General features: G+C 41.0%; 1 protein-coding gene across 2 annotated transcripts; it reads right to left on the bottom strand.

The window, feature by feature from the left end:
* Positions 1-1,062: 1,062 nt before the first annotated feature.
* Positions 1,063-12,901, bottom strand: LOC145358530 (GTP-binding protein Di-Ras1). Of its 2 annotated transcripts, none has more exons than XM_080212666.1 (3): positions 12,824-12,901; positions 11,631-11,799; positions 1,063-4,147 (listed from the first exon to the last, which is right to left on the bottom strand). In XM_080212666.1, exon 3 carries the CDS (start codon positions 4,126-4,128, stop codon positions 3,532-3,534), a length of 597 nt encoding a protein of 198 aa, XP_080068792.1. In that variant the 5' UTR covers positions 4,129-4,147; positions 11,631-11,799; positions 12,824-12,901; the 3' UTR covers positions 1,063-3,531. The 2 variants fall into 2 exon arrangements, with proteins under 2 accessions (XP_080068792.1, XP_080068793.1); XM_080212667.1 differs by lacking the exon at positions 12,824-12,901 and adding an exon at positions 12,070-12,150.
* Positions 12,902-14,545: the final 1,644 nt, after the last annotated feature.

Raw genomic sequence — 14,545 nt, 5'->3', positions numbered from 1 at the left:
ATCGTTAGGTCTGAAGAGAACACATACAGGAATGTGTTATAAATAAATATTCATACCTGAATTTTGTCAGTGTGAATTAGAACAAAGAACAAAGAAAATTACAACACAGGAACAGGCCCTTCGGCCCTCCAAACCTGCACTAACCATGCTGCCTGTCTGGACTAAAATCCCCTAACCTTCCAGGAACCATATCCTTCCATTCCCATCCTGGAGAAATGTCACAGTAACTTCATTGCAGTGTTAATGTAAGCCTTACTTGTGACTAATAAATAAACTTTATTAATGTATTTGTCAAGATGCTCCATTCTGCCCTTATATTTAGATACCAGTAACACAGCTCAGTGAAATATTTATAGTTTTCACCCCAGTTTTCTATCCTTTCCCCTGACTATGCTGGGATATAGTTTCATTATTTCTGACACCATCTGATACCTTACACAAGTTGTTGAATGGGTGAGCATCCCGTGAGATTTCTGGGACATCCTACAGATGTGCAAATTCTTTTTTCTTTGCAGTTTTCAGCAAGCATCACAGGTTAGAAAGCAGGTGGAAGAATCGGAAGTTAAATGTTGCCTTCCCAGCTGAGATTAGCCAACTCCGAAGAAGGTAACAGCTAAAACTTGAACCTCTGCTCTGCTGTGGATCATTTCCATTCAAGAACATGATTAGTACTGCTGCCTCACAGGTTCAATTCCGGCCTTGGGTCACTGTCTAAGCAGAGTCTGCATGTTCTCCCCATGTCTGCTTGGGTTTCCTCCGGGTGCTCCAGTTTCCTCCCACAGTTCAAAGATGTGCAGGTTAGGTAGATTGGCCATACTAAATTGACCCTAGTGTCAGGGGGGTTAGCTAAGGTACATATGCAGATTTATGGGAATAGGGCCTGGGTGGGATTGTGTTTGGTGCAGACTTAATGGACTGAACGGCCTCCTTCTGCACTGTAGGATTCTATGATTCTATTCTATGAAGACAGAGTACCTACTATTAGAGACCCTTGGTTCAGCAATTTTAACCATGGTGTGTAGTGCAGTTTAATTTCTTCCTATTCATACAAAACAACAGCAGTCTTATTGCCAGCATTTTATTTGTAAAAACACATTCAGCAAACATGTTACAGAGAGGAGAAATGGCAGTTCATATGTTTAAAGGAAGACTATCTTCTACAATAAAAGGTAAGTTTCAAAAAAAATTATCCTGTACAATTCTAACCTGTTGAAGCTGCATTGTCAAATGATGTCCCTTCATGCATTCGAGTAAATAGATGACATGATGCAAACATTTACTCTGTTGTGGTGAACATCTTGGTACCCATCGCCTAAACTCTATTGCACTGCATATAATGCAGATAACTGGTCAGCCTGCGAGATTCAGTCTGGCTGGCATTCCAGTTTCACATGCGCCTCTAAGTAAAGCCTATGTTCACTAATGCATTAACCCATGTGTTGAACTATGTTTTGTAAGTTAACTTACTCACGCTCATGGTATTATGAAAAGCTGTTACATAGTCTTGGACTGAAATGCTCTGTAAATTCTCCATGCATGATTCCACAGGGCAAATGGTTATCAAACAGGAGTCAAAGAGTCTGCTTGAACGAGTGAAAGGTGGGAAACTAGGGAAACTCTTGTTGAGGTCCTGCTGACAACAGGATGTAAATCAATAGATGTTCCTGAGCCAACTGGAAGCAGACAGGAAGTTCCCAAGATATCAATGAGTAAATTATATTTAGTTCTGGTATTCCAACTTTGCAATGGGAATTTGAAAATCTAGGTCATGAAGTTTTCCACATAACGGAGTCCTTCAAGATGACTTTTGTACAATTCTTCCACTGGGCACAGCATAATTGTACAATATTGTCTGTGATTTGACAGTCTCAGCTCTGATAAAGCCTGCAACTGAGTGTGTGGAGAGTGAATGTCTCTGACCCGAAAAATTGCTGCGTTTTGATCCACGTGCTGAGGTTACACCGTCAGGACACGATGCCCAGTGTGAGAATACCTGGTGACTAAATACTGCTATCAAGACGCCGAGGGATTTATTGATCCATCCAGGAAAATTGGAAGGACATTTGTGATGGTACATGCAATAATAATTCAACACAAACACCAAAATAAATCAAGAACATAAGCACCCTGTGTGTAGATATGACAAATGTTTTGTGCAATGCAATTATACATATAGGGATATTCTCACAGCTCCAATAATAGCATTACTTAAAGTGCAGAAAACTCAGCAAAATTTACCAGTAAAACAACTTTTCTGCAAGAATAGAGCATAATCAGGCAAGCTATGTGTTTGTTGGTATGTTTAGTGGTTTTGTTGCTTTATAGCTCATGAGGTTATGCTTAAATATAGAATGGTAAATGATGCATTATCAAAAAAAAGTATTAAGTGCTACATCTTTTCTTAGCTTTTTCTCTATCCTAATTTACACCATAACTGATTTTTTTTTAATCAAGTGAACAGTGGTTTGTTAAAAGAGCATTGATATGTACAGTGAGTTGTGCCCCTGTGCATTCTATTAACTCCACAAACTCCTGAGCAGACAAGTGCTTAATTCTGAACCATATATAGAAAGGTTTTTTTTAACGTAGGAATGGCAGTAAGTCAAACCAAACTAGGCTTTCGAGTGCAAAACATCGTTGGGTTAAATAGTAAAAGCTCTCTTACCATTACCTCTGCCCCTCAGTAGGCACTTGTACCATGCTTTAGATCTGTGGGGGATTTGATGCAGGGTTTGTGTGTTGTTTGGCTTGTTTCCACCTGCCCAATATTGTGCTTCTATTATCATTGTTTGTCCCTATCCTGGTAACCGTCAGTTACCACAATTAGATTTGAGGTGATGAGTAACTAACAATTTACTTAAGTGAAGTTGAATATAGATAACTTCTAAACTGAATATCATGGCAATTATGTAACTACTATCGAATGGTTACAGTTATTATACTTGTTTGTGGCAATTTGTACCACAGGCCACAAAGTCTACTGAGATTAGAGTGTGTGCTTTTTAAATATTTAAGTTTTAAAAAGTTAATACATTCAGTAAATTACATTGTGATGAAGGGGCATGGGTAATTAGCCACAGAGACTGAGAATACACAAACTAACATACCTACCAGGGTCATATGTGCAATCACCATTCTATCTAGAACTTCACAATGCTAGGAGATACTTGAAAGAATGGACACGCAAAAGAAGTCTTATGTTGAGATCATTGAGGAGCGATTCCAGGGGTGACCAGCGAAAGTTCATCTGCTTGAGTCTGAGTCACAGACCTTTGCCTTTGATTAGTTTATTTGTAATCTATGTGCGCAGAATGTTTAAGAAGTTTTATTGCCTTAACGGTAAATATCAAGAAAGTGCAATGCATGAAAGAAATGAAATCTGATATTGGTGAGGTACAGATTTCCAGTAAGCTTATAGAGGACAGATGTAGCATTAGTGAGCAACAGAGGATGGTGCAGTTTTGATGGTTTTCCTTAGAGTTGTTCTAACAGTCTTACTCAGTTAAGCAAAGCCACCCATTTTACTGAAGTCTACATGATGCTGCACTTTCCCTTTAATTTCTCTGTTCTCTTCTGCTGTTTGGACTTCTTCCCATCAATATTCAGGCTCATGGATCTGCGCTTTTCCAAATTAAGCAGTTCCTGGAAAAGCTCCTTGACGTTATAATTCATCTTGGCTGAGGTTTCCATGAAGGCACACTTCCACTCCTTAGCCATGGCTTCGCCTACCTTGCTGTCCACCTCCTTGACTGTTTCGTCACACTTGTTCCCCACCAACATGACTGGGATGTTCTCGATATTGCCTTTGATCTGAAGGATCTGTTGGTAGATGGGTTTCAGCTCCTCTAGGGACTGTCGGCTGCAGATTGAATAGACCAAGATGAAAGCGTGTCCTTTGGAAATGGAGAGGCGCTGCATGGCTGGGAATTGGTGGGACCCTGTGGTGTCAGTGATCTGAAGAGTGCAGACACTTTTGTCACAGCTGATTACCTGTCTGTAGGTGTCTTCGATAGTGGGAATGTAAGTCTCACGAAATGTCCCCTTGACAAAACGTAGCACCAGAGAGCTTTTTCCAACACCCCCAGCCCCAAACACCACCACATTATAATCATTACTCTGTTCAGGCATTTTCTCAGAGTCTTCTTACCTACAAATAAATAATAACAAAACAATAATCCAGCAGATATTACCAATAGCCAATTTTAGTGCAAAATGTGGATCATCACATAACTTCCCAACGATTTTATTTAGTTTAATTAGACCATGGCAAAGGCAACCTTTGAGTTTCTTTTGCTTATAAAGAGAACCTTTAACACACACATAAGTTGCAGTATTATGCAAAAGAAAGAGTTCTGTTTCTGGTACGCAAGCCAGAAAAATCCCACCAGTGAGTATTGATGCAACTCATTAATGTCCAAACCATCAGTGGAAACATATTTGCTGCTCAAATAACTTTCCAAAAGAAAAATGATTCTAAGTGGAGTCAATTTTGTTCCACTTTGTTACGAGGGTCTTTTCATTGGGACAAGAGGTTAATTTTTGCTGGACAGTCAATTGGTAACCAGAGGATATAACTTTTAAGAGCATCAACAAAACAATGAAGGAAGTGGTTGGATGTCAGCTCAGTGGTAGCATCTCACCTCTGAGAGAGAAGGTTGTGGGTTCAAGCCCCATCTCAAAGATTTAAACATAAGATCCAGGCTGACTCTCTCATTCAGTACTGATGGAGGTACCATTGAACCCTTCTGAAAAGGTGCAGAGGAGTTCTCCTCAGTGCCCTGCCAACAGTTATCTCTTGACCAATGTCATTAGAACAGGTTATCTGGTCATTATTGCAGACTGTTTGCGGGACCTTGTTACATTCAAATTGGCTGGTGCATTTGCCAGATTACAACAGTGACCTTCCTCCAAAATACTGCCTTCATTGTAAAGTGTTCTGAGGTAACCTGAGGCACTCATCAATGCAAACTTTTAAATTATAGATAGAGTTGGAGGGCCATGATATCAGGAACTGTGGTGGATGTCAACTTTTAAAAAATAAAGTGAGAATAAATATTTGAAAATACATTTTTGTAGGGGAATGTGGAAAAGGCAGTAGTTTCACAATTGTCTGAGGGTAACTCCAGTGTTGTGTCATATGCAGTTTATTGACTTCACAGAAGCCTTTTAGACATTTGTAAACTCAACTGATCTCAATTTAAATATTTAGGATTCTCCACTTCCTACCCTCTAAACATTTACATTTCTTTCAAGTTATACAGAGCTCTTTCAGGTGTGCACAGATCTCTTTTACAGGCAGGACTGTAAGAGTACCAGAGAGACTCGGAGCCAAGCAATGTGAAACTAGCTCTGCCTGGCCAAAGCTTAAACTGTAGCTGTCAGTTTCACATCAGTAGCAGCAGTGTAAGTTGGCAAACTTATCCCAGAGTTGTTTGCACATTCAATTCCCTGGCAATGAGAAAACTGATGTGTCAGAAACGACAACTGATTTTTCTCAAGCTTCCATCTCCTGCCAATTCCTTTATCTCTGTTCTTACTAGGTTGACTGTATTTCCATTGTATTCAGGTTCTTTCCATTGCTAAACCCTCTGTAGTTGTAAGAATAGGATTCATCAATAAATTCGTGCCCTTGGTTGAATATTGGTTGGAATGTTCTGTAGCTTTTGTTTTCTCCCAGTAACCAGTGAGGTTGTTTTATTTCACATGTGTTCTTGAGTAGTTGTTATAGTTGTATCTCATCATTAGAGTCAGCCATATTTATAACAATGTTCCCTTTCATTCAGTTATCCTTTGTCAAAATATTTTTTCTGCCCATCTGCAGTGATTCTGTCCCTAGTTCTATACAATAATGACTACACTTCAAAAAAAGTACTTGTTGGCTGTAAGGTGTTTTGAAACATCCAATGGTCGTGAAAAGTGCTAATTAAATGTAAGTCTTTTCTTCCTTCTAACTGTGTCTCTCCAAGTCGTTGTTTGCCAAGCTACTTAGAATTGAGAACCAATCGCCTCTCTAAATTACACCCTCAGCAACTGACTCCATTCTAATCTTATCTCGTTCAATCAGGACTGATGTAGGAATTTGCTCTCACTATACAGACAGAAAGAATGTTCTTTAGTACTGCCTTTTATATAATTTATCATCTCCAATGTCAATAACTATTATTTCTGAATTAGTAGCTTCTTCACAGAAAATCATAAGAAGCTTTGTGTCTCGACTCAGATGCCCTAATTCTCTTCATTAAATAGACCATTGGTTTATCATAGAATCATACAAGGCCATAAAATCTCACCCAAAGAATCACTACCGTGAAGAAGGAGGCCAATTGGCTCGTTGGGTCTGAACCGACAACAAACCCATCCAGGCCCCCCGACAACCCCAGACATCTGTCCTGCTAATCCCCTTATACTAAGGGTTAATTTAGTATGGCCAATCCACCTAACCTGCACATCTTTGGACAATGTATGAATGTAATATAAGCATTTCTTTCTTTCACTTGTCCTCATTTAATCATTTGATAATTTTACCTCAGTTCTGTCTTGGGTATCTAGAAGTTAATATCTTAAATTGAACAACATTCTCACAATGAGCTTCATCATTCCACGAGGACACTGTTAGTTTTGACTACATTCTTCAATGAGATTGTTAGTGCTTTCATGTAACATATTCCTTTTGTTCGATTTTCCAAAAATCCTGCGGCTTAGGGATATTGAAACTGACTCCTTGGTATAGGCTAATCTTTGCTTTTTAGCTGAATATATCTCTTACTCTTATCTTACTCTTATGGTTGAAGTGCTAATACATGCTCAAGTATTCTTGAAACGCTTGTACAAGAATCAAATGTCAGGAATATAAACATTTTTCCATGGCTATCCTTAAAAAAGACCTGGTTATCAATGCACTGAAATAAAGTTTCCTATTAGGAAAATAAATTAGAATACAAATTGAAGTAGTCTTGCCTATACCTAAAGCCACTAGCTTACATTGCAACATGACAGCTTGGAGCTTTAAGCTGTTGCTTTATCACTATCAGAATATTCATTGACAGTAACTTCAGAGAGGGAATGTTCATATGTCAGTGATTAGACATTACTTTACGTGTGAATTGCTACAAAGAGGTTTTGTGGGGGAGCATGCTAGCCAAGACACATGCTTTAATTAGGAAGCACCAATGTTTCTTCAATCTGTGCTTCAATAAGCGGGTAGGTAGCTATATGCAGTCAGTGAACATTTAAAGATTTGAGGAAGAATTTTTTCTCTCAGAGAGTGGTGAATCTTTGGAATTCTTTATCCCAGGAAGATGTGGAGGATGAGTCCTTGGATATTTTCAAGGTTGAGAACGATAGATTTTTAATCAGTAGGGGAATTAGAGGTTACGGAGATAAGGCAGGAAAGTAGACTGAGTGAGTGGTCGATCAGCCATGATCTTATTAAATGGCACAACAGACTCGAAGGGCTGAATGGCCTCCTCCTGTTTCTATTTCTTATGGTCTTCTAAAATTTGGAAATGAAGTGTGTGTGCTCCAAATGTTAGTCCTCAAAAGAGCCATCATTGAGTTGAACTGATGTTTTGTCTTTCACTTGAGGGTTTTCACTCCAAGTACTTTCTAAAGAAGTTATCTGAACAGCAATTTACAGTTGTAACCAACAGAGTACAGCTGATTCATTCATAAGCTTCGAGGGAAGCATTTTTTGATGTGCTAGCAATATTAATTCTCACCTTTCCAGCATCTGAGGAAGAAAAATAATGAAACCAGTGTAATTCAACTCTTGAAAATAAACAGAGTCATGTAAGATATGAAATTGATCATGTCCAATGTAACAGGAGAGAGAACCCAGTGGAGTGTCTCAGAGAGTCTTCATTTTGCTGGGTCAATCATCATTGTTATCTTGGTTGACAAAAATAGACTAATGAATCAGACTAGCATCTTGATTCAAGATGGCACTGGGGTGTGATGACTTCTTGAGAGTTGTGCCCACAATACCCTCTAATTCTATCTTGTTCTATGTTTCTAAAGTTCTAGTCTAATTCTTTTAAACGCTAGCAATGCACTATTATCTTTCTCTACACCCTAGCTATGACTGTAACGCTACATTCTGCACCTTCCTCTTTCCTACTCTATGTACCAATCTGGGATAGGTGCATTGACCTTGCTAAATTGCCTCTTAGTATCCCAGGATGCATAGGTTACAGGGATTAGCAGGTTAAATATGTGGGGTTGTGGGGATGGGGCTTAGGTGGGATTGTTGTCGGTGCAGACTTGATGGGCCGAATGACCTCCTTCTGCACTGTAGGGATTCTATGATTCTAAGGTACGATATGCTTTTTCTGTACAATGCACAAGAAACAATACTGTGTACTAATAATTGTGACAATAATAAATCAAATCAAATCAAAGAAACAATGCCATATGACAACTGGATTATTAAAGCTAATTGAAGATAGTCTAAAGTTAATTGTCATAGACAAGTTCTGTTACATCTTATGAACAACATTTAGCCCAGCACAGTATGCAAGCAAAAGATTTTAAGGTTAAGAAACAGACTGAACCATACATTAGTGTCACATGTACTTACAGTCATGTGCATACATCTATAATGCAATCTGCAAACACTGATCTATGTTACAGCCCTGAAGTACATCCTCATTAGAAAATACTTTATATCCCATAACTTCAGGGCCTCCCTCCAACCACGGCCAATTTGAAATCAAAAAGATAGTTTTCTGGGGAGATTTGTTTCTGATCTGGCCATCTCACTGTCTCTCACTATGGATATGGACTGAAGTGGCAGTGAGGGGAAGGATAGACTCATGAAATGTAAGTATTTATTTCATTGTGGATTTGGACAATCTCAACAACCCAATTCCTAATGATCCATTGCCCAGACGTACCCACAAAGGGGAAGTAAATAAACAATTTTGCTCAGCTGCAAGATGAGAAAATCTTCTTCAAAGAATTGGATATCCAGATTTTAAGGGGAAGTGGAGAAGGAGGTATAGAAAGAATGTTTTTGTATCCCATCTGGTTGTATTACATTTGAAGTCAGAGTTTTTGGTGTTGCTACTGAAAGTCTAACATGAGCAGCTTGGTGGCATAGAGGTTAGAATAACTGCCGCACAGCGCTAGGGACCAGGGTTTGATTCCTGCTATGGGTGACTGTATGGTGTTTGCATGTTCTTCTTGTATTTGCTCCAATTTCCTCCCAAAGTCCAAAGATGTGCAGGTTAGGTAGATTGGCCATGCTAAATTGCCCCTTAGTGTCCAAAGATATGAAGGTTAGATGGATTAGCCATGATGAATGCGCTGGGTTATGGGATAGGGTGGAACAGAGGGGAGAGCCTGGGGGATGCTTTTTTGAAGAGGTGGTGCAGAATCGATGGGCCGGATGGCCTCTTTCGGCACTGTAGGGATTCTATGATTCCATGAATATTAAATTCCCCAGAACAGCATGATGCGAGTAAGTACACACCTGCTGATATCTCTTATTTTCACAAGCACGAACGTGCAAACCCTTGCCAAAAACATGGGCAGAAAGGTTTTGCAGCGCATGTTCCCAAAACTTGTGAAGAGATGACAATGCACACCTTCAGAACAAATTGTTTTTCTATCTCTTTTTCCATCTTTCATGGCACTTAGATAATCATGTTCTGACTTTTGAACTTCGTTGGATCTTCTCTTCAAAGAGATCTGCTTCTATATAGATGCGTGTGTTGTAAGATATAAAGTTTCATAATCTGTGATTAAACCTTTTCACCTCCTTGCCTGTTTCTTTGCGACAGGACAAGAATGACAGAGTGCAGGGTGCTGCAGTGTTCCAGGGGACCACTCTGAACTTTTAGGTGTAACCTACAGGTCAGGAGGATCTAAACTTATTGCCGACTAGAGTCTCACTGTTCCTCACAGTGCAGCGTAAGCCTAAACACTTATCTAGTTCAAAGGCGTGTTCTGATCAGACACAAAGGAGAATTGCTTTGTGTAATGATGGATATATTAAGTCCCCTAGTCCATGGTTGCTATTCCTTTTTGTTCTGTTTTTTTCATCGCTAACAGTTTGTTAAATTATCTTGGATCCCTGGAATTAAGAATGGCTGTTAGGATTCCCCCGTTACTTATACCTACCTCCTATACAAACAAAAAAAAGTAGTCCAGCCGGTTAATGAAAACTTTTTTTTAAAGCCACTTTATATTCAGGAAGTGCTTACTTGTGGTTTCGCATTTTACGTTCTGGCTGCTGTGAGTGCTTCGTAACAAACTCAGCCCAATCCCGTCAAATTCCCCTCAGACCATGGAAAAATGAACACCATTTGAATAAAACCACTTGAACATTCAACCCACTCGGTAACTGCATTGAGCGTCATTTGAGCCAAGAGAACAATGGTCGAGGCTCAAATGGTTTGAAAAAATGTTGACACCCACGGACAGCATTTGATTATTCAGCTTATTCAATTTCCAACTCATTTGAAATCATCCAGGTACAACAGACCATGTCCAAGATGAGCTGAATGCTATCTGTCCTCCGGTAACCAGAATGTATTTGGGATGAAATCGACTGTCTTTTATATGATTTTCCAGACACTGTGCCGGGCCAACTAAATGATCGTCTTGCGTTTACAGTATCAGTAAAACTTTCAGTCCCTGGTTTCAATTTTTAAGCAATTGAAAACTGCTTGGATTGTAAAGCTGGAGAGTCCCAGAACTACCTGAATCCACTTTTGTCATCTTGAACCTGAAGACATTGATGACTTGTAGGCATCCTTCTCACTTACACACACTTTGCACATTTGCTCATTATTCCTGGCACATTTACACGTGCAATCATTTACACATTTGCTCACTATTCCTAGCACACTTACACACATACACAACAATTTGCACACTTGCTCATTATCCCTGGCACACTGACACACACAATAATTTGCACACTTGCTCACTATCCCAGGCACACTTACACACAAATGCAATCATTTGCACACTTGCTCGCTATTCCTGGCACACTCTCACACACACACAATCATTTGCACACTTGTTCCCTATTCCTGGCACACACACACAATCATTTGCACACTTGCTCGCTATCCCTGATACACTTGCACTCACAGCCATACACGGTTCCTTACACATTTGTACACTGTGATCTGATCACACCACTATCCAACGTTATCCCTTGCACGCTTACAGATTCACAATTACACACAATTTTGCCATTTACTATCGCTTACGCATAGGCAAAAACATGTTCATTGATGGATTAAATCACTCGTTTGCACAAACGTGTACATGTATCTTAAGCGATGGAAGATTTACTCCCCCCCACCACACCACCCCCCCACTAACGTTTTTCTTCTCTGCATATTGAGCACCAACTCACAATGATCCAATTTATTTTTGAATCCTACCTTTCCAGGCTCCTATTGGGAGGGGTTGGGGGTGGCGGGGGGTGGGGGGGGGGAGGGGGGGGGGAACCGTGGGCTCCCGCCCTAGCGTCTGGCTCTGAGCAGCTTCCTTTGAGCAATCTCATACAATTCCTTATGAATGCATTGCACACAATTTCAGAAAGTGTCAGTGTCAGCAGCGCGACATATAGAAGGAGAAAGTGCCTCTGCACCACACATCAGCACAATAACAGTTACCTTCAGTATCTGTTTGTATAGCGCGATGTTGCCCAGATCCAGTCAGTGTATTGTCCTGTCGGCTTGTGTGTGTGTGTATATGTGAGTCTCCTTCACATTCTGGCTCCGTTCAGCACCACAACAGCGCGGACAGCTCCCGGACGCAGCACATTCCACCAGCCTCCTGCAACTGAAGTTATTTATATATTTTTACACACACAGCACACACACACACATAAACAACAATAATCCCTCACAGTCAGAGCGCCCTGTGTACTTGTCCTGCCTGACCCTAGTTTGTAGTAATTATAAGCACAATTCTACGCTGAAGCAGAAAAGTGCTGATACTTACAGTTGTCCCATGAATGCAAGGCAGTCCTCTCTCTCTCTCCACCCGCCCCCCACCCCCCACCCCCCACACAAACCAGTTTCCATTCATCCGTGAATTTTATCGCATTACACGCAGTTCGCCTCCATCGAACGCCTTTTTCTCCAGTGAAAGCATGCACCGACCACCGACTTGCTGCTTTGTTCTCTCCCGTCCACCGCCTCACGGGGGGATGGAGAGCATCTTGTCCTGAATGAGGAGGGGTCGCTGCAGTAAACGGGAAGGCAGAGGGAGATTTGTAGCTCTCATCGACTGCAGAGTCTCCCCCTCGTTTGATTGAGGCAGGTCTTGGGGTGGGAGTGGGTGGGTGGGGTGGGGGGAGCTTTTCAATAACTTATTGGCAACCGAACGCTCCTGGGACCTTTCTCCTGGGCGATAAAGCTCCAACCCTTTCCTAGGGGGATTTCATTCTGAACTCACAACACTTTGCCCCTTCCATTTTACTCCCCCTAGTTAGTAACTTCTCCAACCTTTAAGCTCCCAACAGTGACTCCTCAATGCCCGATAGACTTCCTCCTCACTCCAAAACGAAAACCGCCTCTGTGACACTTGGTTCCAATTTGCCCATTTTGTTTTGACCCCCGCATGCATCATTTTCTTCAGCCCAAATTTAACCTGGAAAAGACATCGTTTGATGCTAGCTCATCTCCCCAATTCCTCGACCCGTTATTTTAAACAGATTGAAGCTTCTTTTCAGTATTTGTAGAGCAAGCAGCCACAATGCCCAATATCACATTACTTACACAGCGTTTACACTAAAAGAAAGTATATTTGTGACCTCCCTACGGTTCCGCTAATTACATTCTGCAACACTAAACAGAATTACCTCTTGCAGATCCCAAATCAAGTGGAGGAGTGAGCCGAGTGTTGGTCCTTTCGTTCTGAAACACGTGCACTGCAAGTGTTCACAAAGCGGTTTCGAAATTATATGTAGAACGATGGCTACGTGGGGGTGTGATTTAATGGCTGGGCTCAGGTCACTTGACAAACCAGCACGAATAAGTTACCTTTGCGAGATAATTTTATTGCTATTTCATAACCACCTGATTCATAAATTGCCCAGGCCATTTCTCAGTGAAAGTTACAAAATGCCCTTTAGGAATGTGTATTCAGCACAAAATACACACAAAACAAATCTTTCCTGTAATTGCATTTTAATTATAACACATACATTCTACTTATAATGCATGCGTATGTTAGACATGGCAAAGGCAGGTAGTGAGTGAAATAAAAACAGAATATGCTGGAAATATTCGGCAGGTCAGGCAGCACCTTTGGAGAGAGAGAAAAACAGAGTTAACGTTTCAGGTTATTGGGGGAGTCCAGAATTAGGGGTTATCGTTTGAGGATAAGGAGAAAAATCTTTTAGGACTGAGGTGAGCAGAAAATTTCTTCACCCAGAGGGTGTGAATCTGTGGAATTCGCTAGCACAGAAAATAGTTGAGACCAAAACGTTGTGATTTGATTTGATTTATTATTGTCACATGTATTTGTATATAGTGAAAAGTATTGTAGCTTGCCTGTTATACAGACAAAGCAGCATGGTGGCACAGTGGTTACATTGCTGCCTCACAACACCAGGGGCACAGGTTTGATTCCCAGCTTGGGTCACTGTCTGTGCGGAGTCTGCATGTTCTCCCTGGGCGTGTGTGGGTTTTTTCTGGGTGCTCCATTTTCCTCCCACAATCCGAAGGACGTGCAGTTTAGGTGCATTGGCCATACTAAATTCTCCCTTAGTGTACCTGAACAGGCACTGGAGCGTGGTAATTGGGGAATTTTCACAGTAACTTCACTGCAATGTTAACGTAAGCCTACTTGTAACACTAATAAATTAAACTAAAACATACAGTACATAGAGAAGGAAATGAGAGTGTGCAGAACATAGTATTACAGTCATAGCTAGGTTATAGGGAAAGATCAACTTAATGCAAGGTAGGTCCATCCAAAAGTCTGCTGGCAGCAGGGAAGAAGCTGTTCTTGAGTCGTTTGGTACGTGATCTCAGACATACACTAGTATGTTTTTCCTAATGGAAAAAGGTGAAAGAGAGTATGTCCGGGGTGCATGGGGTCCTTGATTATGTTGGTTGCTTTTCCGAAGCAGCGGGAAGTGTAGATAGAGCCAATGGATGATTTACGTGATGGACTCGGCTTGTTTGATTTCAAAAAGAAATTAGATGTAGCTCTTGGGGCTAAAGGGATCAAGGGATTTGGGGGGAAGGCAGGATCAGGATATTGAATTTGATGATCATCCATGATCAAAATGGGCCATACGATGGCACAATGGTTAGCAATGCTGCCTCACAGCACCAGGGAACCAGGTTTAATCCCAATTTTGGGTGACTACCTTTGCATGTCTTCTTGTGTCTGCATGGGTTTCCTCCCATTGTCCAAGAATGTGCAGTTTAGGTGGATTGGCCATGCTAAATTGCCCCTTAGTGTCCCAAGATGTATAGGTTAGAGGGATTAGTGGGGCAAGTACATCCAGTTACGAGGATTGGAGGGGGTGGGCTTGGGTAAGATGCTCTGTCGGAGACTCGGTGTATACTCA

The sequence above is a fragment of the Carcharhinus amblyrhynchos genome, chromosome 26 (genome assembly GCF_965287045.1).
Source record: "Carcharhinus amblyrhynchos chromosome 26, sCarAmb.v2.hapA, whole genome shotgun sequence".
Taxonomy (NCBI): domain Eukaryota; kingdom Metazoa; phylum Chordata; class Chondrichthyes; order Carcharhiniformes; family Carcharhinidae; genus Carcharhinus; species Carcharhinus amblyrhynchos.
The sequence above is the reverse complement of the archived record's forward strand: the minus strand, read 5'-3'. Positions and strand labels throughout refer to the sequence as shown.

Bases quoted from the DNA above. Each gene is read 5' to 3' on its own strand.
- LOC145358530 (XM_080212666.1), bottom strand. From the start codon at position 4,128: ATGCCTGAACAGAGTAATGATTATAATGTGGTGGTGTTTGGGGCTGGG.